This window comes from Phycodurus eques, chromosome 4 (genome assembly GCF_024500275.1).
Source record: "Phycodurus eques isolate BA_2022a chromosome 4, UOR_Pequ_1.1, whole genome shotgun sequence".
In the NCBI taxonomy this organism is placed as follows: Eukaryota; Metazoa; Chordata; class Actinopteri; order Syngnathiformes; family Syngnathidae; genus Phycodurus; species Phycodurus eques.
In genome coordinates this window covers 30,205,415-30,232,806 of record NC_084528.1, presented here as the reverse complement: position 1 = coordinate 30,232,806, position 27,392 = coordinate 30,205,415, and the positions used below count along the sequence as shown (strand labels likewise).

At 38.9% G+C, this 27,392-nt stretch overlaps 1 protein-coding gene across 1 annotated transcript in view; it reads right to left on the bottom strand.

Annotated features, from left to right (window-relative positions):
- The window catches only part of cdkal1 (CDK5 regulatory subunit associated protein 1-like 1), a 212,621-nt gene that overhangs the window by 178,633 nt on the left and 6,596 nt on the right, over window positions 1-27,392 (bottom strand). The window contains 1 exon segment of the mRNA XM_061675218.1: window positions 3,254-3,338. Within this exon segment, the coding sequence (XP_061531202.1) occupies window positions 3,254-3,338 (85 nt within the window).

The following is a 27,392-nucleotide window of genomic DNA, read 5'->3' as shown; positions in this document are numbered from 1 at the left end:
CAAAAAAGGTTCACGTACATAAAAGTTTTCCAAACAACATACTTAAAAAAACAAGTGGTTTACACACAATTGATGACAAAGAGGGAAAAGTCCAACATCTGCCAAGACAACACTGCCAAGAGAGTTCCTCGCGGCCATAGTAATTACTTGCAACGCCACAGCAAACATCTGGCTAAATACACAATATAAGCAAAGCATATACAATTTGGACTTATTCCAAGAGTTCATTCTGTGTTGGGTGTCCCTTTTCAATTTAAAAAAAAATTTTTTTTCTTCCCCTTACTCTCTTGTGGTTGGTTCATAAATATTAAAATGATAATGAAATGAATTTAAATAAAACAGGGGGATTGATGTATTTTAAAAACGGAGGTACAGAACTCTGAGTTTGGTTCTAATTAATTAAGGAAACATTCTCTTGATAATAAAAATTACTAGAGACAGCCAAGTGGAGAAATTCAACACATGCAAAAAAAAGAAAAAAACACAAGCATAAACAGAGCTGTTTAATTACACGGTGGTGAGCAACAGTTTCTGTAACACAATCTGCTGTCATTGATTTGAAAGCTGTGCGACACTGATTTAAACTATGCATTTTGGCAATTAAAACATGCATACCTACACGTCATTATCCACACTAAGAAGTAGAATATTATATTGACCAATGGTCTTTTTAAACAATGCGCTGACACCTAGTAAGTGTTTGTAGATTTAGGATAAGCCCCAGCACCCAGGAAAATCGTACAGGATAAGATGAATATATCGTGGATAGATTGATGGATGAACAATGTACACAAGCCATATCCCCATCTGCTCACATTTTCTCACAGGCTTACCATCCAAAGCATTCACATCCACACTTGGCAGGGAAGACTGCTGTGTTCTCAGTTCTCCAGAACTAATCAAATAGTCTTTTCCCTCTGCCTCTCTGAACCAAAATGGAGGGGATCTAAGATTCTACTAAAATCCCTGAAATTTGAACCAACACTAGGCATGGGAAGCTACAGCCACCTGACGATTCAATTTAAATTAAGATTCAGGGAGCTACGATTTGATGCTTTTAAAACGGTATCACTTTTGTTTTTCCTCCTATTTTTGATGAGCTGAACTGAAGGATCTAAAGTATAACAACATCCCACAAATCGCGCAGTGTGCAGGTATGAGTCCACAACTGGCATTTTTAGTTTTTTTTTTTTTTTTTTTTTTTTGCAATGGTCCCGGCAAATCGGTGTGCGACAGGCCATTGGCACGTAGTCTTATAACACACAAATCAACTCACACATCATTATCAAAGGGATCTCACACATTGCACTTCAAGTCGCAGAAAGGTGAAGCACACGTTGCATGATGTGAGGTTTGTCTATGGCTTTGAGGATGTCATCAAAGCCACGGACACACCAAACTTAATATATTGATCTACATACTTGTGACAAAAGCATAAATGTAGCAATATTACATTTTTGTATCATGTAAAAAAAAAAAACAGTCAGCCCTATATAATGGTTCATGTTGCATATTTGTGGCACATACAGGAATACTGAAATAATAGATAAGGTATTGTTAGAACACAATATTGCGGATATTTTCCAGGGAAATAATCAGGAAAATTCTGGCTATCCTGTGAATAATCTGCAGTTTACAACAGTTGTTTATTTATGGCACGATTTTCTACATTTTACAGCGATTGTTTAGTTAAATCAAGCCTGCTACGACCTGCGTGCGACAGACGAGATGCGCTCCCACGCGCATGTTCAAGCCAGCAGCAACACACGCAAGCAGGGGAGGTGACTGCGGTCGGCGGGTAGGCTTGAACATTTACAATGTGTTTTAATCAGTTTGAATGTGTAAAACATGTGTGGAAGGGGTATTTTAAGGCTGTGTTTTTTGTTTTTTTAATATGTCCTCTTTATATTGCAGATCCTCGCCTATGGTAGGTCTGGTGGGTCTCGCAACTCCCACAATGAATGGGGATCACTGTATTTGAGTATTCGAGTTAGACCCAATATCTAAGGCAAGTTGCCAGTTACCTGGCTGTATGACATTCCCATACTGTCACACTATCGGAGGCTAAAACCTATGTAGAAGAAAATGTGAATTACTATAACATTTATTGCTTTCACAAGTGGACATATTTTGGCGGACTTGATTTTCATGAATTGACCATGTCGAGCGCATAATTCTACATTTAATTGAACCATACGACACACTACTACACAACACTGCAGATGAATGTTTATAAATGCATGCTGCTAAATATGAACTTATATCTCCACAATGATTAACAGTGTTACACTTGATTGCAAAATTTAAATGTGTAATAAATACAGAAATGACTTTTTTTTTTTTTAAAACATGAAACAATATGCTCGATTCTGTACAAATGTGTTACTGTTAGTTGTTAGGAACTCGTGTTTTTCGTGCCAGGAGGTGCATGCATAGCGGTGAGAGTGTGACTGAGCACAAGGCAGTGCAAGGAGGTCTGTCACCTCTTATATTAGTTCTTACAGTCATATGAAAAGATTGTTTTGTTTTTTTGTTCTGATCCTGTACCTCCTGCAAGATTCAAGTGATGAAAGGCAAACACATAATCTCCGTTTTTTTGTGCTTTTTACTGGTAAAAACACAATTTCATGTGACTAATAATCTTTTAAATGGCTAAACCAACACACAAAAAAACTAAAGAACTGTGTGTATCTAAAAAGAAAACAGCTTCTCAGACAGCGCTTGTGTGAGGAATATATTTAGACCTGTGCCCAACAAATGTTCACCTGCATTTTACCTACTGAAAATGGGTCTAAATTTCCATCATCTAAACCTTTCATGCAAAAGCTTCAAAGCAACAGTAATCGATCTGTGAAATAAAATAAGATCCATTCAATAATGCACTTAAGTATACTTAAACTCACTTTAGACGATTTTGGTGGCATAGCTAACAACAGTTTAACACCAAAATTGTCACAAACCCAGTGACTCATTGTTTTGCTTTCACGAGCACAATAAGCACATCCGCTGTGTGTGGGTGCGCCCCTGATTGAGGAAAATTAATCAAAATGCAAAACAGTTTCTAGCTTAATTTGACTGTGTTTATGCAAATGGACATCCCTTTTTCCAATTCTCTGCTTGTGTGTGTTTTAGCAATTTTTAGCAATTCTGAGAACTGTTGTGGCCAGGTGGGTTGATTGTAAACCAAAATTTACCAGTAATTAAAACGTTTCATCAAGGTAAATAAGTAAAAAAGTCATTGAAAATTCAATACTTGATTGAGTTTCTGAAGTGGTCTTCTGCAGGACTTTTGACAGTGCAGCTGTTCAGAAGCCATAAATCTGCTTCTGATGGGTCATCTGTGAAAAGACAGACATAACATATTATTTAGTTTAGTGCTCATAATGAAATATTAGATTCAAGAAGGAACAGACCCGCATTAAGCAAACACTTTGGTTAAAAAAAAAGGTAATGTATTTTAATCAAAAAAAATGTATAATCATTCATAGTACATAATTGCTTTGATAATGATGAGGATTTTGTAATAAATGCCATATTGTATTTTTTCTTCATAATGCTTCCTGTGCTGTATGATGATGAGGTCATCATATCCGCATATCTACTCTCTGTAGTAAGTAGGGCCTTGGTTGTGTGCTTTCAGTGAGAAAGTACTCCAGAGACCCAGCTCTTGGTATACAAGCAATGAAAAAGTCAATTCTTTGTAAAATGTCCACTATAAAAGCCACTAAATGCGCTGTACTCAGGGAGACAACACTGCATTGTCCCCTTTCAAATAAACTGATTAAAAACATTTTTTTTTTTTAATTAGTCAATTATATAACAAGCATAGAGGAAATTATCAAAATAAAACTATTCACTCTGCAAATTACATGGTAATATATCAAATGATCTCCCTTTGCTATTGAATAATAATCCTTAGACGCTTCAAGAAATTTTAACACATACATCAAGCCAGACTGGGGAAATGTTGTATCTTTGATGGGAAAATAAAATAAAAAAGCCAATCATGGGTTCCAAAGTTTGTTTAGTTCTCCTTATCAGTGTGCCAAAGTTACTTGCAATGACTCAGCATGTAAATATGCATATATTTCAACAACTCTAAGGATCGCTGTGATAAGGAAATCTCTGGAAAGTTAGATTTGCATAATATTTGCATAGGTATGGAGGTGAAGCCAATGGCAAGGGAGTAATTTGCTCAGTTTTTGCATATCATGGCCATCAGGCAATTATGTGAAATGTTGTTACTGCAGATGTACGCAAAAAACTGTTGATTTATCTGATGAAGAAAACCCCTTAAGTGTGTGGTCCTGTATTGGTCATCATGAGTACATCACACGTTCGAAGAGCAGGAAGCACACACGGCTATTTTTTCCACCATCATGTGTGGGGTCTCTTACATTTAAAACATTTGTTAAGTTGTTACAAAATGTGTATTGACTGCGTAAGACAAAGATTGCACAACACCTGACGTCTTTTTTTCCATGTCTTATTCACTAAGAACTCAACGGCAACATAATATCATAACCACATTATGACCATTATCCAGTACAAGAAAGAGTTCTATCAAATATTGTTCCTTTACAAAGGTGATGCTCAGTTTTGATTGACACTGTCAGAGAAATATGAATTGAACAATGTATTCATTATTGTGGTTGTAGTTTTCAGTGGTGCAGTACTGAACTGAATCAAAATGAGAACTGCGTGTAATATTTTTAGTACCTCAAGAGAATGAAAACTACTGGGAGCAACTCTTAAGTATGATGAAGTACTGTGAACTGCAATATAGCAAGGGATAACTATATAAATAAAAATATTAAAAATATGGGAAATATTCAACACCCCCCTCCAAACAAATTGAGTGTTTTCAGTAAGAGGGATTGCAATTGGGCCCTTGCTATGCGAAAAGATGAGGACCTTTCCTTTCTGACCAGGTCTTTTGTATTAATGTTTGTAATTCTGTGATTCAAATATTGAATGTGTCTGTGTGCTTATTCTTTGAAAATAGGGAGACCAAAATAGGTATATCTAATGTGTTTATTTTTATTTGCATTGACCCCACTAAAAATATCGTCTAAAAACAGACCAGGCTAACATTGAAAAAGCAACACCTGGGGTCAGACTGAGTGTGTGTATGTGTCTCCACTCATGTACCCAAGGTCATGCATAACAGATTTCAATCACATACTCACTATGGAGATTGGGAGAGAGGGTTAAAAGGTGCGGGTGAATTTGTGAAAGCAGCATCTGGATAGTCTGACAAAAAGATCGTGTCAAAAGCAAGGACAAACAAGTGTATTCATATGTAGAGCATGAAAAACATGTAGAAGTTACCATCCAAATACGGATTAAGACTGACAAAAAAATAAATAATAATAATAATAAATAAATAAATAAACGTGCATTGTGCCGTAAGTCTGTTATTGATTTACCCACAGGTGTCTGAAGCGCCCCACAGAGATACCGAGATGAGGCTCAGCTGCTGGGTCAGAGAGCAGGGATGCACATGAACAACATCAAGCAGAATGGGAATATGACAATTTCCCCAAACTATGCAGATGTGCCAACTTACAAACACAATATGTAAAATGTCATTTTAACTGAGTGAGTTGCTGTAATTAAGAAGACAGCTGCTTTTTCTATTTACCTGTAAAATATAATCATTTTCTTTCTTTTTTTGGTCTGTGAAAGTAGTTAAGAAGGTATTCAGTACTAGGTAGTTGTGTAAAAAAAATGGATGCATGTCTGGAACACCGAAATGGTTTTGTGTGAAATGTGAAATAATAGAATGATGCTGCTTACGAACACTATGTTGTTCCCATGGGGATTCCTCTATGGGACCTGCTTGGGTTTTCACACAGTCCAGAGAAGTTGAGAGCAGTTAGATTTTATATCATCATGTTTGAAAAATAGCTCTGGAGACACTACTTTCAGAGCACCATAAACTTTTGATACAGACTTCTTTAATTGTCACTCTCAATTATGAATCCATATCATATAGTACAACCCAAGTTTCTTTGCCTACTCAATTTGTATTCTCTCTTGCAGACATACAGACCTACTTTAGAAAGTAGCAGAACTATACACGATGGAAGCTTTCATGTGGTTCTAGTGGGGGTTAAGTAACTTGAGATATTATAGAATTTCATCCAGCCATCAATTTCAATCACAATGCTGTTCAGGTTCAGGGCTGAGGTGGAGCCTATTCGATCTGACTTCAGGTGAGAGGTGAGGTTCACCCTGGACTAGGGCTGAGCGATATGGCCTTCAAATAAATTTATTTGTTTGTTTTTTTTCACAAAAATCTGATTTCTCTTTCGGTTATACAAAAAGCAAATGACAATGACACAACTCAAAATAAGTTTTGATTGCGTGTTCAAATAAAGTGCTTAACTTCAGGATAATTCTTTGGGGAAAAAAACTTACAAAATACACAATACTTCAAGCTTCGATCATATGGCTAGAAGCATAATTGTGCATTGTAAAAATGCAATATACATAGGGAAAAGGGTTTTCCAGAATTTTGAGGTCAACTTTAGGGGTGCATATTATCCATGGGTGCGCATTATACACGAGAAATTACAGTAAGGGAGTAACACCGCACCACCACCAGCTCGCCCACGGTCTTTTCTCATGCAGATTTGTGCAGGTGAGCCAAGGCGACCTTGGCAAAAACATTTGTGGCGTGGAAGCACATAAATAACATCATAGTGTTGTACAATTTCCACTGGGTTCCAGCTACGGACCAATGCAGAAAATGACACGTGGTGATTATTATTGTTATTTGCTGATAATCTTGTCTATTAATTTTTATCCTCATGCCACCAAAGCAATAACATTATTACTTTGGCGTCATCTTGTCATTATCTTGGTGGTGTTGTTAAGGTTGATTTCATTTATAGTAATTTTTCGTCTATGTTTGAAATTTCCTGTTCCATTGGCGTTGGTGTTGTCTATTTTGACATTATATTTTTTTATTGTGACAATGTCTGTATTCTCTCACATGTATTTATTGTGTGTAAATGCCAAAAGGTGAGTTAAATGAATTAATACTGTTTGTGTAAAGTGCACATATTTGTCTGCACGTGTGATGTCATGTCAGTTTGTGGTAGCGTACTATTTAGGCTAGTATGCTAATTAATATTATTGATGAGCCTCATGTATATGTGGTTTGCTTTTGTTGAATAATTGAACTACTAGTTGTTTATGTAACATACGTTCTTGATTGTATACATGCTGGTGTTGGTGCTTTATGGTCATCTCCATTTTAAGTGCTTTGCCACCATTATGTGGCACCTATACGCAATAACAAACCCCTTATAGGGAGGGCGTCAATTATCCACTGATTGTTGCTATTCACTTTATTCTGTTTACTTTATTGTGAGACAGCGCAAACCTCACAAAAAATGTACACTGTTTGCTAAATTACATAGGATTGTAGAAATTGAATTTTGAAACAGACAGGATGTCTAGAAGAGCTTCTGAATTAAATTCTGTTTCACACACACACACAGGCACTGTTGGCACTTTTGATGACTGTACTGGACTCAACTGATATATAGTTCTGATTTCCCTAAGCTTTCTGCTCCAAAACCACTAATCTGTGTTTTTTGGTCCGTGTAACGTTTCCATTTCAGCTGAACAGATCCATACCGCCCAAGAGTTTGTCTGGCCAATTTTTGGGTGCACAGCGGGGTTCAAATAATAGCGTTCACACTTGATCAAACAAACCACACTCTGAGAAATAGCACCAGGGTTCATTTTATCCAAACCAAACCGGTCAAGTGTGAACACACCCGTATATTCATATGTTTGGCTTGAATTTAGTATAGATTTGTTATTACTGTTGTAGAAGTTTGCAGTGGAGAAGATCAAATGTTTTAGGAGAACCTGATTGCATGTTTTACTTGTTGCAAGACTTGAAAGAGAAATTGCTCATCTTTCGTTATATGCCAACACCAGCACATATGGAAATGAAACAACTAAAATTGACCATGATGAGCAGATTTTACAGCGCAAAAAAAGAACAGGTTTAACTACAGTATGTCTCTGATTCTCTCTCATAAGGGTTTAGCTCTGGGAGACAATATTGAAAGGTAAAAGTTACTGTCGCTGCCAAAGCAATGCTTTGCGTGAGCGCACGCATGTAAATGTGTGTACGAGAGACACACACAATGAAGACAGCGGCCACCCTGGGGCTCAATACAATGCTAGTGAGCTTCACACACAAACTGTATCATGACCCAGTTTTTCACCCGATCTCACACACATTGCCTCACGCACGCGCACAGAAACACATTTGTGTTGTCATTTCTGTCTTCTGCCCTCCATCCTTTCCACCCCCTATCTCAATGCCGCCCTCCCAGCACCCCCACCCACTCTTATCTGTCTAAACACACACACAAAAGACAACACACACACACACACACACACACAGAGGGCATGCTGACCTTGGGATGTAGCACCATCGAGGGTTATAGGAGCTAGCATGCTGGTGCAAAGAGTGGCTTTGGGGTGAATAGATGCACTTGACTGCGCTAACAAGGCCTGTCTGGCCCGATTGGCTGACCAGACTGCTGGATGCCAGGCTAGCTCAGTGGACAGGTGAAATGGAAGGCAGGATAGGGCAGTGACCTCAGTGATCTGCATCAAGACTACTCGCAAAAGTGAGATGGACTCAAATATAATGGCTACCGGATGAAGAGTACACTAAGGGTAACCCCGAAACATGCAATCACATCGTCACATTTACTTTTAACCAGAAAACTGTATAACCTGTGTTTTGAAAAGAAACATAGAACTCTACAGTACTGTAATTAATACAAATGTCCAATAGCAACATAAATAAACACAATGTAAAGAATTAAACACTGCATCATGGTTTTGTTTTAACTAATTGTACTGCTTCTTGTGGTGGAAGCACCTTGGAGCTAATAATACATAATGTACTACAGGTAGATTTGATGACGTTGCAGTAACAGTAGTAGTTTTTCTAGACAAAAATAATATATGCCTTTGGGTTTTGTTGCATGCTCTGTCTGCATAAGTTGCGACTCTTTGTGTTCAAATAAAAGTTGTTTAAAGGTTTAGAACTACTGTGTTATTAATGCTAGTTTGTTAGCCTGTCTATGGCTTTTCCCATTATATGTTAGCATTAAGCTAGTGGACTTTCATAACAGTTGTATGGTTTGGCTAAATACATACAGTGTAATTCTATTTGTTTTCTATGTAGTTTTACAATAAACAGTCAACTGGAAGTGACAATAAACAGTACTTTTATTTATCTTTTATTTAAACTTTAATCGTGATTTTGAGTTTGGCTTCTCACAACCATAAAAACATTATAATCAGACAAAAAAACAATTAATATAGTGAACGCCGCGTTGTGTGCATGCAAATTCCTGTGTTGTAAAAGCACCCTGAATGCACCTAGTTTGCTTGCGTGTGACATGTTATTCTACCCTCCCTGAGCATGCTTTAGGCTGTTTATTTGACAGCCCAGTTGGAGTTTACTGTAAAACTAAAATGCACAACATAAATATTTACACACATTGTATATTTAAATACAACACATTGTTCATTTTAGAAACATCACCCGCATAATGCTAACACAAAGGGAAACCCTACTGATGGGCTAGCAGCAGTTATTTAATCTAGTGCTGTTTTTTTTGCCAATATATTAAATTGCCATTTAATATATTATTTTACTTGCTACTAATTTAGTTTCTGGTTGTTCTTTATGTTTGCTAATTGGCATTTCAATATCAATCAAAATAATCAGGATTTCAATTGTTTCCATAATTTGTAATTCAGTTCTAAATGTCTACATTTAAATCTATATGGCCCATGTGGATAGTGTGGTGTGCACCTTTGCCTTACTGACGTGGTAAATTTGAATGGGCCTTAGAGGATTTATGAGTTTCACGTCCAATCAAGTTACACGCAAATAGACACAGATACACACGTACACACACGCACACAACAACACACACACACACACACACAGGGGCCTGGGGGTTTGGCGGTTGGTCTATCTGTCTAGCAGAGTGAGCAACCATTCAGGCATAGATGATAATGCAATCAACTGTCATTAGAGGGACATGCACACAGGGCTCCCATGATGCTCTTTCAGCTGTCAGTCACTTGTGCAAAATCACACACATGCCATTTAGTTACATTTAGTTACAGAAATACAAGTTCCCCAAGCTGAGACTTTCCAAGCTGACAAACGTACATACATTTTATGAAAATATCTGGAAATGCAGAGAAAGGCAACATCATCATCCAAATGACTATGAGTTCACAACATTTTTCACATTTCCTCACCAGAAATTAATCATCTGATGCAACTGCACAACAACACTGTCGCGTGTTACTTTCCACGTATTTGCCTCTCACCGCTACTGAAAGGGAGTTAGTTCACTTGAGTTTTTCGTCCGATGGGGGAGGCGGCGCCGCTCGCTGCGGGCTGGTCAGACAGGCTCACCGGCTTTCACATGCGGAGAGCGGAGCAGCCACGAGCCTCACAATCGATCGGTAAAGAGAAGCCTGCAGGCTGGGGGGGTCTGTCTATGCCTGGGCAGCCCACAGTGGCCAGCCACGTCGTCGCTCGGTCCCAAAATGAAGCATAGGAACGTCTGAAGTGTAGTGCAGCTAGCGGGCTAGCTAGCTGGCTAGCTGCCTTCTTTATCAAAGCGCAAGCAAGTGATCAGAATCAGAATCATCTTTATTTGCCAAGTATGTCCAAAAACACACAAGGAATTTGTCTCCGGTAGTTGGAGCAGCTCTAGTACGACAACAGACAGTCAATTGACAGAGAACACTGGAGACAGAAATGATGCACGATGCTGCCACAGTTTTTGGGCTGACTGTCGCTGGCTAAGCACAGTGGCGTGGTCCAAGGCAAACCAAGTCGAACCGGGCCCATCACATCCACATGAACTCAAGTATCGGACTTAGGTTTTGACAAACAAAGGGTGAGTACTGTATGTCATTTTGGCAAAAAAAATTGTGAGTATTCTGATAAATCTGAGTATTCCTTCTGGTTCAGCATGATTGTTTTAAAGGTCCCATATTTTGGCTATTTCAACCTCCATAGTGACTCTCTAACAAGGACTAAATATAAAGGTGTCAATTTCATTTCAAAAAACACCTTGGATTGGTCATACGAGTGTCCAGAAAAGGCCCCTCTGACAGCTACTTCTGTTTGACCCAGTTTTGTATCCACTTTGTCCATATTTGGCTAAGACCGCCCCCTTTCCTCTGATTGGTTCCCTCCGTGTAGAAGACCCACTTGTGAGGGCACATGTGTTTGTTACATTGAGAACGCTGGCTCGAGAGCGGAGAGGTAGGTGGAGAGCTCCGCTAGTGATGTTGACAAGCTCAAGGAATTTGAATGACCCGTTTTCAGGCCTGCGGCACGGCGGCCAACTGGTTAGAGCGTCAGCCTCACAGTTCTGAGGATCCGGGTTCAATCCCCGGCCCCGACTATGTGGAGTTTGCATGTTCTCCCCGTGCCTGCGTGGGTTTTCTCCGGGCACTCCGGTTTCCTCCCACATCCCAAAAACATGCATTAATTGGAGACTCTAAATTGCCTGTAGGCATGACTGTGAGTGCGAATGGTTGTCTGTTTGTATGTGCCCTGCGATTGGCTGGCAACCAGTTCAGGGTGTACCCCGCCTCCTGCCCGATGACAGCTGGGATAGGCTCCAGAACGCCCGCGACCCTAGTGAGGATAAGCGGCTCAGAAAATGGATGGATGGATGTTTTCAGGCCACTTGGCAGAAAAACATCTGGAACTCAGGAATGAGTGGACAATTTTAATTCATATTTCACATTTTAATGAGGCACCATAAAGCCAATATTACAGCCCAAATACTGGAAAAAGTTTAGCAAAATACGGGATCTTTAATGTATATATTTGTTTCAGAGACGATACTTATAACAGTTTATAAAGACACAGTATGTAAAGTACAAATAACGACAGCATACTCAGTCATTTTAAATGTATTAGTATATGCAGTAAGGGAAAAATTCAGGCATATGATGCAGGAACAGAATAATCATCAGCATGATTGTCTTGTCAAAATGACTAAAATGATAATTATAATTTACAAGAATATGCAGAGAGAGAAGACAGCAGTCCTGTAATGTGGCCTAAAAATATTGGAATATGAGTGATGGGCAAAATCACCCTTCTCAAGCATGAAACAGTAAGCTCTTCAGAAAGATGCTCAAAAAAATGAGGTCATGGGATGGCACAAAAAAAAAAAAAAAAAAGTGAATACAGACCCTAAAGCCATTTTGGCTCCAGAGGGAGGAGCGCAAAATCTGATAACATGCCCCACGTTATGTCCCTTGTGGAAACCTCTGTTGGGGCCGAAGACTTGTAAAATGAATAGAAAGGAGAAAGCCAGCCTATCTTACCTGCTAGAGGCTAGCGGGGTTGATACTAAAATAGCTTACTGTGAGCTGCTGTCAAAAGTGGGTGGAAAGTTGAGACGAGTGCGTAGGATCGCTACAGATCATTCCAGAAAAGACATAGCCCATGCTTCGTCCTTTGTCTCTTCTGAGAGACATGCATAGCTGGGTGTGCAAATGTCACTGTGCATCATTGTTTACTCGGATGTTGGAGTGTACGCCCAGTTGAGCACAGTAGGGGGCATACCAGAGATCTCCTACTGAACAGTTTGACAGCATCTTAAAAACAACCATCCTCTTGGGAATATACCCAGTTCTTAACAACTATGAGTTCATTACTGCTGAAGACCAGGAGCTGTAGCATCACACATGGGAGGAAAGTGGGCTGAGAGTATCCGAAAAAGTTAAAAATATAAAAAAAACAATTGAGGCACAAATAAAGTAATAATCACTGGTAAAGACAGGCGGCAGAGTAAAGAAGGAAAAGTACCAAAAGTTCAGACTATAAGCCACAACTTTTAAAACCCAGCTTTAACACCTAAGATTTAATCAAGGACAATGCTTAATTACAGATTTAAAAGGTCGTAGGCATGCCACCTTCTTGTCTATTTTTAGCTTCTCTCTAACTCACCGGAATCACATTGACTGTTTCCTGTTTTAGTGTTCTGTTTTTTAAATGAAATCCGCAAAAACTGAAGCTTTGAGATCAGTATTCAAATCTGCTCTGCGCAACGCGACGTAATGCCCACGACACAGCCGCCTTCAAGTTGAAGGTGATCAACCATGCCGCTGAAAAGGAAAACTAGTTGCTGCACTTAAACTTGGAGTAAATGAATCGTTGATACGGCATCGTTGGACAAAGCAGTGCAGGGAACTTCTTTGCTGGAGTAGGAGGAAGCTGTGCTGCTTCTCTTCAGACACCGAAGACTAAGACTGCATTCAGTGGGCAGGATGGCATTACAGTACATAAAAGTGACTAATTTTAAATTTTGGAACTTGTTTTTGTCGTGGTATTAGCAATATTTTCGTTGTTTCCATTATATTTCTTTCAAAATCTGAATATATTACATGTCGACCAACGTTACGGAACGGACTGTATTCAACCTTTGGGATTCCACTGTAAAATGATTGCAATATGCAGAGGCATTACAATAGGTGATTAAGTAGGGGTAATTCAGGAAAACAGGCAAGCAAAGCTTTGAGAGGAACAGAAATGATGAATGCTGTGAGTCAAGCCAACCACTAATTTGGCTGGCAAAGGGTACACCTGGGTCCAGCAAAAAAGCCTCAGCTAACAGTTAAGCAGCAGAAACTCTAGAAAGCACGCAATAATCTCAGTTACATATTTGTCCACCATTAAAGGACATTAAGATAGAGAGAAGAGAAAGACTTGTACAGCACATATGGGCCGCATATTGGAAAGATACAAGTGGTAGTGATGAAAATGTGATAATGGGTTCATTGTGATTTTAAATCCACATTAATGGTGATTTATCGTGCAGCGTACAGGCGGGCAGAGACTGTGCCTGAAATGATTTCTGCCATTACACATCTCACCTTGCAGAGAAACGATGATATGAAACCTCAGGTTCAAGCACTAATTGGGGCCAATCACTAGTCTGCAGTCCAGACAGAAAGCCATTATGGTAGTCAGTGTAAGCATGAAAAGATGTTCCACACAGTGAGGAAGATAGTTAAGAGTCAAGGGCAAGGAAGTCAGAGTGTCTGGGCAAGAGGAAGTATCTTGGAAGGCTACTGACAGACTCAGTCAGTTACTAGTGATTTCACTTTTACCACATGAAAAAGAATTATAGCACCTTTGAGATGTCTGCTCATCATGAGCATAAATTCACATTTTGCCTCACTGATGGAAGATCAAATTAGATCAGCACAGAGTAAGTAAGATAAAAACAGAATGGTTCAAGTAAATTATTCAGCAATTTATACTGCTTATGATAAAGGTTGTCAAAGAGTTGTGCATTGTGCATGTCATTAAATAAATATTGTTCTGAGCACAGTAAGGAGGCAGACCACTTCGTTCAGCATCTCAAAGCAACTGTCAAAATCATTCAGACCACAGCCAGTTCCCCAAATCATAACAATAACACAGTGGGTAAATATCGTTGGACTACATCTCTGACATTACAGTTGTGGTCATGTTTGTTACTATCCCTAGGCGATGGCAGTTTACTTTCAATGAGAGGTGTGCAGCTTCGCCTCTGTGTGTTTGTAAAGTGTATGCAAAAAGGAAATGTCATACATCAGTTTGCAGTGAACATAAAATGGCCTGGGTGTGATCCAAAAACATGCAGGTGTGTCTCTTTTCTTCCATGTTGGCCCCTGGAAAACGAGACGGAGAAAGACCAAAGGTAAAAGCCACCTGTATGTAAAAGCTCACCGGTCCTGGATGAACTGCGACAGGTGGGGCTGAAGCTTAGACATGAATGCGAGCTGGTGTGACAGTTGAGAGGTGTTGATGTCTGCAATCATTGAAGACAACCTGAACAGGTCTGGTCTACACTATTGGTTCTAAACTGTAGTGACCCCGTGGCCTGCATTTTCCTACTGTCACCAAGTCTGACACACTTTTATTGAAGTTGAAAACAATAAAGAACATGTATTGTTGAAAAGATTCTTTGAAAACATACGTATATCACATTTTTAAACATACTCTAAATACACATTTATATGTTCAAAGTGCCTTTCAGAGTTCCTTATTGAGAAACCAAGGATGATATACAGTCCCCTCCAAAAGTATTGGAACAGCAAGGTCAATTCCTTTGTTTTTGTTGTATACTGAATACATTTGGGTATCAAAAGATGAATATGAGACAAAAGTGCAGAACTCCAGCTTTTATTTCATGGTATTTAAATCAAGATATGTTAAACAACTCAGGACAGAGCACCTTTTGTTTGAACCCACCCACTTTTCAAGTGAGCAAAAGTATTAGAACACATGACTGATGGGTGTTTCTCGTTGCTCAGGTGTTGCCTTTTAGATTGATTGCTTAAACATTAGATAGTGCTTGTTTTTGGCTGTGTGTTTCACCTGTGAAAACTGCATTTGCTGTTAAGCAAACATGAAGACAAGAGAGCTGTCTATGGGAGAAAAGCAAACCATTTTGAAGCTGAGAGAGAGCTATTGCACAAACATTGGGCATAGCCAATACAACAATTTGGAATGTCCTGAAAAAGAAAGAAACTACTGGCGTACTGAGCAACAGACATCGAACATGTCGGCCAAGGGTATCAACAGCAGTTGATGACAGAAACATTGTGACAGTCAGTGACATCACTGCCAACCTCGACAGCACAGGGGTGAAGGTATCACAATCCACTGTTCAAAAAAGACTGAGAGAAGACAAATACCGGCCATATCACAAGATGCAAACCACTCATCAGCAAAAAGAATCGGAGGCCAGATTGGATTTTGTAAAGTACAGAGATGAGCCACAAAGGTTTTGGAACAAGGTTTTATGGACTGATGAGACCAAGATTAACCTCTACCGAAGTGATGAAAAGGCCAAAGTATGAAAAAAGAAAGGATCTGCTTATGACCCAAAACACACAAGCTCATCTATGAAGCACGGTGGAGGTAATGTCATGGCTTGGGCCTGCATGGCTCCTTCTCGAACTCACTAGCCTTTATTGATGATATAACTCATGATGGTAGCAGCAGAATCAATTCTGAACTCTACAAAACCATTTTGTCTGGCAATATACAGAAAAATGTTTCAAACTAATCAGGAGAAGCTTCATCATGCAACAACACAATGACCCAAAACACACTGCTAACACAACAAAGGACGTCATCAGGGGGATAAAGAGGAAGGTCTTAGACTGGCCAAGTCAATCACCGGACCTTAACCCAATAGAGCATGCATTCTACATCCTGAATCGGAGACTGAAGGGACAAACCCCCAGAAACAAACGAACTGAAAATACGTGCAGTGGGGGCCTGGAAAATCATTTCAAATGAAGAATGCAACAGTCTGGTGAAGTCAATGGGTCGCAAGCTTGATGCAGTTATTGTAAGTAAGGGTTATGCCACCAAATATAAAATGTTATTCACTTTAAGTTAATTTAATCATGTCTGTTCCAATACTTTTGCTCACTTGAAAAGTGGGTGGCTTCAAACAAAAGATGCTCTGTCCTGAGTTGTTTTAACACATTTTGAAGTAAATACCATAAACATAAAAGCTGGAATTCTAATCTTTTGTCTCATATTCATCTTTTGATCTGAAACCCAAATGTCTTCAGGATAGTACAACAAAAACAAATGAATTGACCTTGCCATTCCAATACTTTTGGAGGGGACTGTATTCTTTTTAGGAAAGTGCAACATTGATAGTTTGTCTAGGAAATGAAAGATTCAGACCAAAGCTACAACAGTCTGGATTATTATGCTATAAAAACCTTTTATGGGAGTGGCTGTTTAAATGAAACTGCAAGTTGCTTTTGAAATAAACAAACTTTTTTCCTCCCCAACTAAAAGGAAAGTCCTGGATGCACTTTGAATATTGCACTGCTCCTAAGGCGTAACATACCCCGAATTTGTATGCAAGTCTGAAGGCGGCTTGGTCTATCACTAATCTACGCTAGCGCAGTACTAAAGTCAAAATTAAAGTAAATATTTGTGATAAAAACACCTCTAGGCTGAAAATATAAAACAATCCAATGAAAAACAATACCTGAGCATGCCTTCTTGTACGATGTGAAAATGTATTGTTACGCCATCTGAAACAACAAAATGTCGTGTCGGTACCATCTTAAACCGAGGATCCCCTGTAATTTTTACCACCTGTCCACGACTCACTCAAAATGGCGCCACGACCCATTTTGGGTCGCAACCCACAATTGAGAATAACTGCTCTACACTATACAGTAATATACAATCATAACCTATTGGAGTGATTTTAAAGACTTAAGATGCTAAAGGAGAAAGGTCTATGCATTGTAACCAAACTATCCAATTTTAAACACACGGTATGCAGACACATGGGCGCGCGCGCGCACACACACATACACGCAGGCACGCACATTGTCACAGATCTCCCTGGAATAGGAGTTCATTTAAAAAGCAATTTTCTTTGACTTGTTACTGCAGCTAATAACTCTTCCAATATTTACGCCTTCATATGTTAAGTAGCCTAATTCGATTAATAGTGATGTGAGGCCTTCAACTGCCATTTTTTCCTAATTTCAAAGTGGAATTGAAACAATTTAGGTCATCTGGCCCCATATTCCCACAACCAAGCTGAGGGACATGCAAATCAGATGCAAATGCCACAAAAATGTGAAACTAGTCATGGGCCTGAGTAATAAATACTGAATTTAGCCTCTTGGCATTCCAAAAACAGCCAGTTGGGGTTCAAATGCAAATAGTATGCAAATAGCCCAGATGTAGAGCGCTTTTATTTTTCCTGTTACACTGAGCACACGGGGCATCCTGGTGGCTTCGAAGATAGAGGCCCATAACACGGCCATATGATCTTGTGGTTTTGAAGCCAGCTCATCGTGCAATCGCCTGACTCATTTGCATTCCTCCCCCGACACTCTCCAAAACACAATTAAGTTTTTAGACTAAACCGAAAGAAAACACCCTAAACGTGTATAAGGCATTCAGTGAGGTCCTAATCAAGAATGTGAGACCCTGAAACATGGTCGAGAGAGTGACAAAATAATTTCAAACAGTAAACAGCAGACAGATGAATAGAAGCTCAGCGCAGCAGCAGGACGCAAAGGTGGGCCGACTGAGAGATGCAATTTGACTGCAGAAGGGATGAAAGTCAAATAAAGTCAGAGTTTGGATGGTAATGTAGCCAAAAGATAAAGATACTGAAGCAAATGAGATAGAGAGAGTTGCTGAGACAGCCAGTAATTGGCTGGAAAATCTTTGGGAACGATTTAGGAAGAGTGAGCGATGCTTGAAGCAGAATGTTTCTGAAACAGTTTGGAGAAAGTGAAGAGAAAAATGTTACTTGGCATGTGCACTATAAAACTGAATTGAGGAAAATATGCAAACAGACTTCTGATCAAGCTTGTTCACAGAGAGGACTGGTACCCGTTCGGTAAATTAATCTAAGGAAAACACATTTTGCAGAACAGCTCAACACATGATAAGCTTAGTAGATCACCTTTTTCAATTGGCAATGTCTACCAAATTACATGCACCATTGGCACACACACACACAGCTTCGTCTACACACACCTGCAGATCTACCATATTGGAAATAATCACTATAATGCACTAAACTGAAACTGTTTTGCTCCAAACATACTACCTGATCTCAGTCTGGCTGTGATGCCAATGCATTCGAAATTAACACTGCAAAGCACTTAATAACAGCCTCCAGCCCTCCATACAAGATTCTTGCCCAAGTGCTTAGCACATAATGGTAAAAAGGAACGTGGATGTTGGCAGAAAAGCAGGTGATTAGAGAGGCTGCTCTTACTCAAAGCATGCCAAGAGGCAGACACACACACACATGCACAAGTTCGCCTCTCTTTTTTCTTGCGTATCACCAAAGCAAGCGGATGCGTTTGCTGCCCTTGTTCAGCACAACAGTTAAAATCTTGGGACTATAACCATTCTGGATGCAGCACGTGTTTCATTAATTGAAAGTGCATTACGCAACTAAAGGAGAGAAAGACAAAAGGACCAAAAGATGTCATGGTAAGGGATAAAATGCTATTACAAAAAAGGTTACAAATGCCTGCCAATTAATTAAAATACACTATCAGCTTGTGAGGCTCCACATACTGCGTATTGATAAACTATCACTTTTATTAAACCATAGAACAATAGCCTGACTGCCAAGGAAGAATCAGGTTGCTACAGAGAGAGAACATGGGCGAGAATAACCAGTGTGGATATAGTGCGAGGCGGCCCCATTCACTGGCTGTATACATAGCATGCTACGCATTTCGCTTGCGTGCATTTTGTCGACAGAGACTTTTGCTATTTCATTCACAGGTACATATGAAATTATATATATATATATATATATATATATATATATATATATATAGATAGATAAGTAGTGTTGTACATATACCGCATGCACTGTATTTGTATAGCTGGCTGCGGTGTGGCAGCCAGCTGGGTCAAGCTAGCTTAAAACCTGGAAATTTATTTTTTGCATACTGTTTGTGCATTTGCACTGGCTGTAACAACATACAACAAACAGCAATTTGGCCGAATCTCAGCCACACATGAAAACTAGATGCCCAACACCGCACTCAGCGCGAGAGTTCGGTCGGTTTGGCCACATCGCTCAGTGTGTGGCGGGCTTTTATATACATCAACTCAACGACTCAACTGATATGTAGTGGAGACCCTCTAACACATACGCAGTTGCTATGGAATATGTGAGTGAACATCCTTGCTTGCATGAGAGCCGCCATGACTCTGAGCATGAATACATTAGTTAGATGGTGCAAACATGAAGTCGTGTCCTAGAGAAATTGCCTCCAAATTAATAAATCATTACGAAAAATGAAACAATTTGAAGTGTTTTCCTGAGTAAATAATACATGTATTGGTTCAAAGTATGCGTTCATAAGGAATCGCAACAGGAAAAAGTGCAAACGCAAATGGGAAGTGAGTGTACTCACTGAAAAAGTATACACATTCACACACCAAATCAGCTACCTAAACACACAAAAACCCGTTAATTCCAGGGAAAGCAGATGACATCTGAATTATCGAATGTACTGTCACCGTCTTTTCATATGCTAACCCAGTGTCTGTACACATTTGAATCTTTTTATTGTTATGTGGTCAGGAACTAAATCAAGTGTCGGCGCTCATGCTGCGAGTGCATAACACACCAAGACGGGAATTCTAAAAGCAATGCATTACTAGACATCATTAAGCAACAGGCAGTATTTCCTGTATTTTCGGAGACTTTCAAATTAAAGGACTGATGTTGCACTAATTCATTTACCTATAAAAGGGCATCCCACCTGAAATTTGGCTCACCATGTTGTTCTATGCAAGCACTCATTCTGTCATTCAAACAGCACGGCCGGGGTCCTGCTGTCATCTGTTCCGCTCAGCTCGTTTGCTGCTGCAAGCCACGCTGCTTCAAGCCACTGCTGATGAAAAGTTGATCGTGCCAAACCTCGAAGTGAAGGCAGTGACAGCTGTAAAGCCACCTCGGTTGTATTTGAAAATACAAAAGAATTGTCGTGAACAGAGTTGATTTAAAAGCAAGACTTGTCTTTGAACTATGCTAGACCAAACAAATACTTTAGAACACTTCTTTGTCATTCCAGCCAAAAAGGGCTAGAAGCTCAAGAGGCCATTTGTCGTAGACCAGAGACAAGAAAGTGTCTAATATAAGAGCAGGATAACATTGTGTGTATGGAGACACAGTTTAGAAGGATAGGAAAACCAAAGATGAGGTTTTTTTAGTACTTTATATTTGTACACAGTAACACTTTTAGGATGGAGGAAAAAAATGGTGTGGCGTGAGAAATTCCTTTCCTTTCCTGGATGTAAACGTTTGCTATCAAAAGATGAATATGGGACAAGAAACATTTCAGCTTTTATTTCGATTTTTGTTTCACCCTACAGCAAAAATAAAAAGGAATTTGTCTTACTGTTCCAATACTTTTTTGTATAAGTATCAATGTAACATAATAACAGTACAATAAGTATAACAGTAATGTACAGTAATGTCACAATTTGAACAAAATGTGTTCTGGGATACTGGTCGAACTGTAATATGGTATGATTTAGAAGAAGAAGAAAAAAAAACATCTTAAATGGTGACAGACAGTCAGAGGAAGATTACCGCTTGTACTTGGAAGAGGATTCTTTTTAAATAAAGACTAGCCATCTCACGTTTCATTCTCCTTTTAAATATATTGTCGACAAAGACCTGTTAGGCACTTTGCAATTACTCGTACCCCTTTACGTACTTAGTAAAAAAAAAAAAAAATAAAAAAAAAAAATAAAAAAAAATTAAAAAAAATAAAAATGTTTTTCATTAATCCTCAGTATTGTAACTGTGGTGAGTTTGACATATTTGTCCCCAATATTTTGAGGGAGTTTCATATAATATAACCTCAGGGAGTTTGACTTCACGTCCATGTGTTTATGTATTGATTTCGATTTCTTTTTTTTTATCATCTCATCACAAGATGTCTTAATTTTTTAAATAGTTGTTTCATAATTAATAATGCGCTATGCAACATAAATGCATTACTTGAATAGTAAATGCCGTGAAACCACATAGAAACAAATATAAATTGTTTAATATCTGCTCCCAAAGAGAGACCCACACTCATTAAGACATATTTAGTCACAAGACCTTTGTGTGATGTGTTATGCATGATTGGCTGCCTTTTTATTTCATTTTAGTTGAGAATCACCGTATCAAGATGATGTTTTTAAAGTGATTCATCATGACCCCGATGCAAGTCACAAGCTGGAAGACACTTGTTTAACAAAAAGGTTTGCAGAGACTCATGATCAAAAGGTCCTTTTACAAAATCTGATTTTCACAGCATGACTCATTTCACATAGTTATAAAAAGAAAGGGACCGATCATCAAGGCCTTATCTACTATAAAAGCATTGAGCCTTACACACACGCATATAGGAAGTCAGCAGGGGACAGATGACTCGAAGACAGATTTATTGTGTTCATCCTTAGGAGCTGCACACAAACACGTAATCATCAGATCAGATATCAAAAGGCAGTGTCTGTCTGAAAGATTAGACAAGCCATCTGTCTCACTGAACTAAAACCTCACATTATCAATAAATTTCACACAGTTCCATGTTTCACATCTTTGCATGTGTTCCATCAAACATCAGTTGAGAACATACTGCACAATGAGATATTAACAATAAATAATCATGTCCCAACATTTAGTTTTGATAAACTCTTTAGCTCACTCTGATGTATTTTAGTTAATCGACTAATACTTATATGGAACAATAATCCAATCGGCTTTTCATGATTCAACATCTGGAAGTGTTACAATTCATTGCTGCCAGCTGAAAACCAAGCATGTCCAATTCATCATTTCCCCTTTAAAGGCAAAGACAATCTATTTCAATGCACAGTGTGCATTGAACACACAATACTTGGCTTCCAATTTTTACCAATAATCCTGTTCATTATCCTAAAGATAACCAGCATGTCTGGAAAAGACAAAAAGCTAGTGTCTAGTTTGACTTTTGCATCGAAACTTTACGTTAAATATTCTATTTTGTCTTCACCTGGATTATTAATATGCATCAACGAGAGTTTCTTTAATGAGTCTTCTCTCATCTTAAAAAAAATAAATAAATAAAGTTAATGAGGGTGATGCAGTCTATTGTGGAAGTGCATGGTTGATGGACATGTGGTGGCCAATGTAGATACTTGTTAAAACACAAAGTAGTAAAGTGTGTTGTCATTAGTTGTTTAGTCCAGCAAGTGTTGACATCCAAGAAATTCAACATGGACTTGGACAAAGTCTGAATTACTCCAAAATGTGTGTGTGTGTGTGTTTTTTTTTTTTATTGGACATCAAGTCAATGTATTGTGACCACTTTCGTGTTTTTTTTTGTTTTGGTTTTTTTATCATCACGGAACTTATCACTGAAATTGTACCGAAAACCTGCAGCTGCCACCAATTAAGCAGAAAGAGGTATTCACATTACAAGAAGAGCAGAATGCCAGTGGCAAACAACAAACTCAACGACTCATCAAACGGGTGACATTTACACAAATTGGCACACCCACTATTGCTGCTCCGCAACAACTTGGTATTTACTCGGTGACTTTCTCCATATCCATATCCAGATCCATAAAGCACCGTCCACAAAAATGGAAGTGCTTTCGTATCATCGGACATCAATTTCTGACTCACCTTTGAGCAGTCCAATTTGCATGCACAGTGAAAACTCTAAGTCAATGTGTATGAGAGCACAATATTAAGGCTGACGAAGTCAATACATTGCATACAACTCCACATAGACGTCAATATTTGGAATTTTGTTTTACAACCACACTAAACTGGAAAGGCAAAGGGCCGAAGCAATTAGCAACTGATAAACAATCCGTACTATTAGAATAATCAATCAAACCAAAACGCGATCCAACTGGTTAGAGCGTCTGCCTCACAGTTCTGAGGATCGGGGTTCAATCCCCGGCCCCGCCTGTGTGGAGTTTGCATGTTCTCCCCAGTGCCTGCGTGGGTTTTTTCCGGTCACTCCCGTTTCCACCCACATCCGAAAAACATGCATGGTAGGTTAATTGAAGAATCTAAATTGCCCGTAGGTGTGAATGTGAGTGCAAATGGTTGTTAGTTTATGCGTGGCTTGCGATTGGCTGGCAACCAGTTCAGGGTGTACCCCGCCTCCTGCCCGATGACAGCTGGGATAGACTCCAGCGCTCCCACGGCCCTTGTGAGGATAGGCGGCTCAGAAAATGGACAGATGGATGGATAGTTGTCATATTGTTTAAGGGATTCACCGGCTATTTGTCCATAACAAAACTTATTTTCTTGAAAAATCTGCCCCATAACGTTAAGGTCAAACATCATAATGCATGACGTCACATGAGACGTCAGCAAAGCTTGTGAGACTTTAACACACTGAACGTGTAAGTGTTCAACTTATTTATTTAGGTCTCTCTCTATTACAAAAACTAGAAATTTGAAAAGGGGTGTGGAGGTTTTTATTTTTTATTTTTTTTAAATGCATACATTTGTTGTTTATGCTACACTGAGCCAGCAGAGTATGGACAAGTACTTTAGCATATAAAGCTGTTTTCCTTTGCTTAGACAGTTGGTGTTCCACTTTCTCAACTAGATTAACATTTCGCATTACAAAGTGCAACAGTGAGAAAAAAAAAAGCAGACACGCCCACATCTTTCCGAGGGAACCAAAATTCAATACTAACTTATAAAGATAAACAGTATTGTTTTATCCTATACTGGATTCAAAACTATATTGCTGTAACTAAAAACCTGATACATAGCCCAGTCGTAGAGACCCTGCAAAGTGGCCAGCACAGGTGTTATGTGCTCTCATACAAACTTTAGACGGCGGCTTGGCTAACACCAACATTCATGGTGATTTCTTCATAGCATACAATTGTCTGTAATTCAGATGAGTCATGTAATTATCATGGAAAAAATATATATATGTATAATTTCAGCAAAGCAAAGCCATAGTAGAAAACGAGTATTGCACAAAAGCAATACAAACCTTTGAAGGCCACAAAGTGAACGCTGCCGTTTTTAATGGTCGCTCTTTTTAGACTAAATGAGCCCAGTTCCGTTTAACCACGATAAGACATCATTGTTTTTTGAATTCCAGCCCCATCCCCAATGTTGGACAAAAATGAAAGCCCACACCAGTTCCAGTGTATACATACACAAACAAAAACAAGCTCAATTATTATTTGTCAACAGCCTGCCTAGTAGTGTGGCCGGGAGAAATATTATAAGGCTTACAGCACTTGAACGACACGCGCACACATAATGAGCTGCTTACTGTATATTCATGCAGCTCTTCTCTGGTCAAGCAAGGCCCCGCCAATGCCTCCAATCATTTTTTTTTTCTGCTCAGTGATCAAGGTTACTTTGTCCGACGCCAATTCAAATTAAACCGGCTGCTCAAATCATTCACAGCTTTTAAATCCACTTTATCTAATGCGTGTGCTCTCACATGGAAATCTAACACATAGCCAATTCATTTATATGTATGAAGGAAAGATTAGACCGGGACACGTGTAGAATTACTTTATTACAAAACCAATGACATGCCCATACACACACACCAACAGTCTCAAAATATCTGAATTCTTTAACCTTCCCAGCTGCTATCATATTCTGCTTCATACATCATACAAACCAGTAAGCCCAAACAGTGTTCAATCACATGGAGCTAGAGCTTCGCTTTCCATTTCAGCAGGTGGTCACCAAATAATGGCACTGATGTCCAAGAATTAGACCTTATGGGAGAAAGTAGGGGTCATCTTCCAAAACGATATAAAAAGATGGGGGGGGGCTCCTTGAAAAAAACATTTGTTGCATGTCCTTGAAGGCCTCATTCTGCATTTCTTTTGCTTTGAACTCATCCACACCAACATACCATCAGTCTCACGTCACAGTAATTGCTAATTTCTTCTCTTCTTCATGAGAGAAATTATACATTTGTTTTTCTTGAATCGAGATGACAGGGCAAACAAAGAAGAGGACAAATTAGTAAAGAAGACACCAAAAGGATCATCTTATAATGGAACAGACAAGGTACTTATTCCAAAAGAGGGGCAAACTGACAATCCGACAAAGAAAATGTCAGAGAATAGCTGTCTCTGGGTCTTTGCGAGCAACCGTTAAGAAGTCAGGTACGTCGTTTCATAATTTGTCCTTCAAGACAAGAAAGCAGAGACAACTTCCAAAAAGGTAAACATAACTCAATTTATCTGGTGCTGATCCTGATTTGTTTCTGAACTTGTTGGACTATTCATGCTCTCTGTTGAGCTAACATCTCCTACTTTATTCCACTGCTCAAATCACATGAATGGTATTCCCAATAAATGCCTTCAGGGTACTCCAAATCCCTGCAGAATGCAGGCAGTTTTCCTGGGATAACAAGGGGTGACTGGCTGTCTGGTTTTCTGTGGGGAATCGAGAATACACCCCTAACCCCCAGAGGGAAACCCCATTTCCAGCATCTCCAATCATTTAGCTCAATGTTGCTTCATTATGTAATAGAGTGCATAGAAATCTAATATAAATTAATAACATTAAAAAAATACTGGAAAAGTTTTGATTATTGCTAGCTACCCTGATGCTTTTGTAGTTTTAGAAACAACATCAGCATCTTTTGGGAAAGAAGCCTTTTAATTGCATATTCTTCATAAGTTTAACGATTTACTTCAAAGGATTGTTTTTTTTTCTGTTCCCTTGCTCTTGCACACACATACAGGGAATATGATAGTGTAGAGCAGTAACTCAAAACTAGTGTACCGAGAGAGATAATCAGGTGTGCCACCAATTTCACTTCATTTGTCCAAAAATTATTTATGAATTGCTGTGATAGGCTCCAGCACGCCCATGATTCTTGTCAGGATAAGTGGTACAGAAACTGGATGGATGGATGCAAATAAAAATGTGTTTATTTATCTATACCAGAAACATCCAGTGAAAGACATAATAAATAAATGGTCTTCCATGAGAAAGTAGAGGGTACAATAAAACTTTGTAAGTACTGGAACGTTGGGTGTCCCGATCCAACTGTTTCACTTCCAATCCGATACCGATATTGCAGCCTCGGGTTTTGGCCGATACCGGTCCGATGTGATTTCAGCAATGATCATACATAATTACTTAATTAAAATACTTATTTTGTAGTATAAAATGTTAGCAAAGGCTTGATAAATTGATATTACTCAAACAGAGAACAATAATCAGCAACAGTAGGTATGAGGAAAAAGTGACCCATTTAATCTTAACCAATGGGTTACATACAGTACCTGCTGTGCACATCTTGACATCTGAGGGGCAGTGTGGTGCTCGCATTGAAAGACACAGTAACAAAGAAGGTAAAAGTCACGATCGAATATTGTTTTTATAACTCCTTTTTCAGAGTTTGAATAATATATGCCAGAGTATTGTTATACTGCCTGTTTGTATCTGTTTATAAAGTATTTGTGTTCCAATACTCATTATTTTGATATAAGTGCCACGAGCCTGATGCTCATTTTTGTTAGATCGTCAATGTTATTTTTCATTCACTGTGCTAGCTTTGAGCTAGCGATTTTTGTGAACAAAAACGAAGACAGAAACTAAGTTTGTGGTGTATTTGAACATTCACTAAGTGTAATTATTTTATGATGTCTGTTTAGTTTTACAGTGAACTTCAACTGGAGTGTCAATAAAGGACTTTAAATGAGGAACATTCGCTATAACTCCTTGCTACTATGTTAGCAACTTAGCAACCTGTTGTTGTGATCGTGTGGG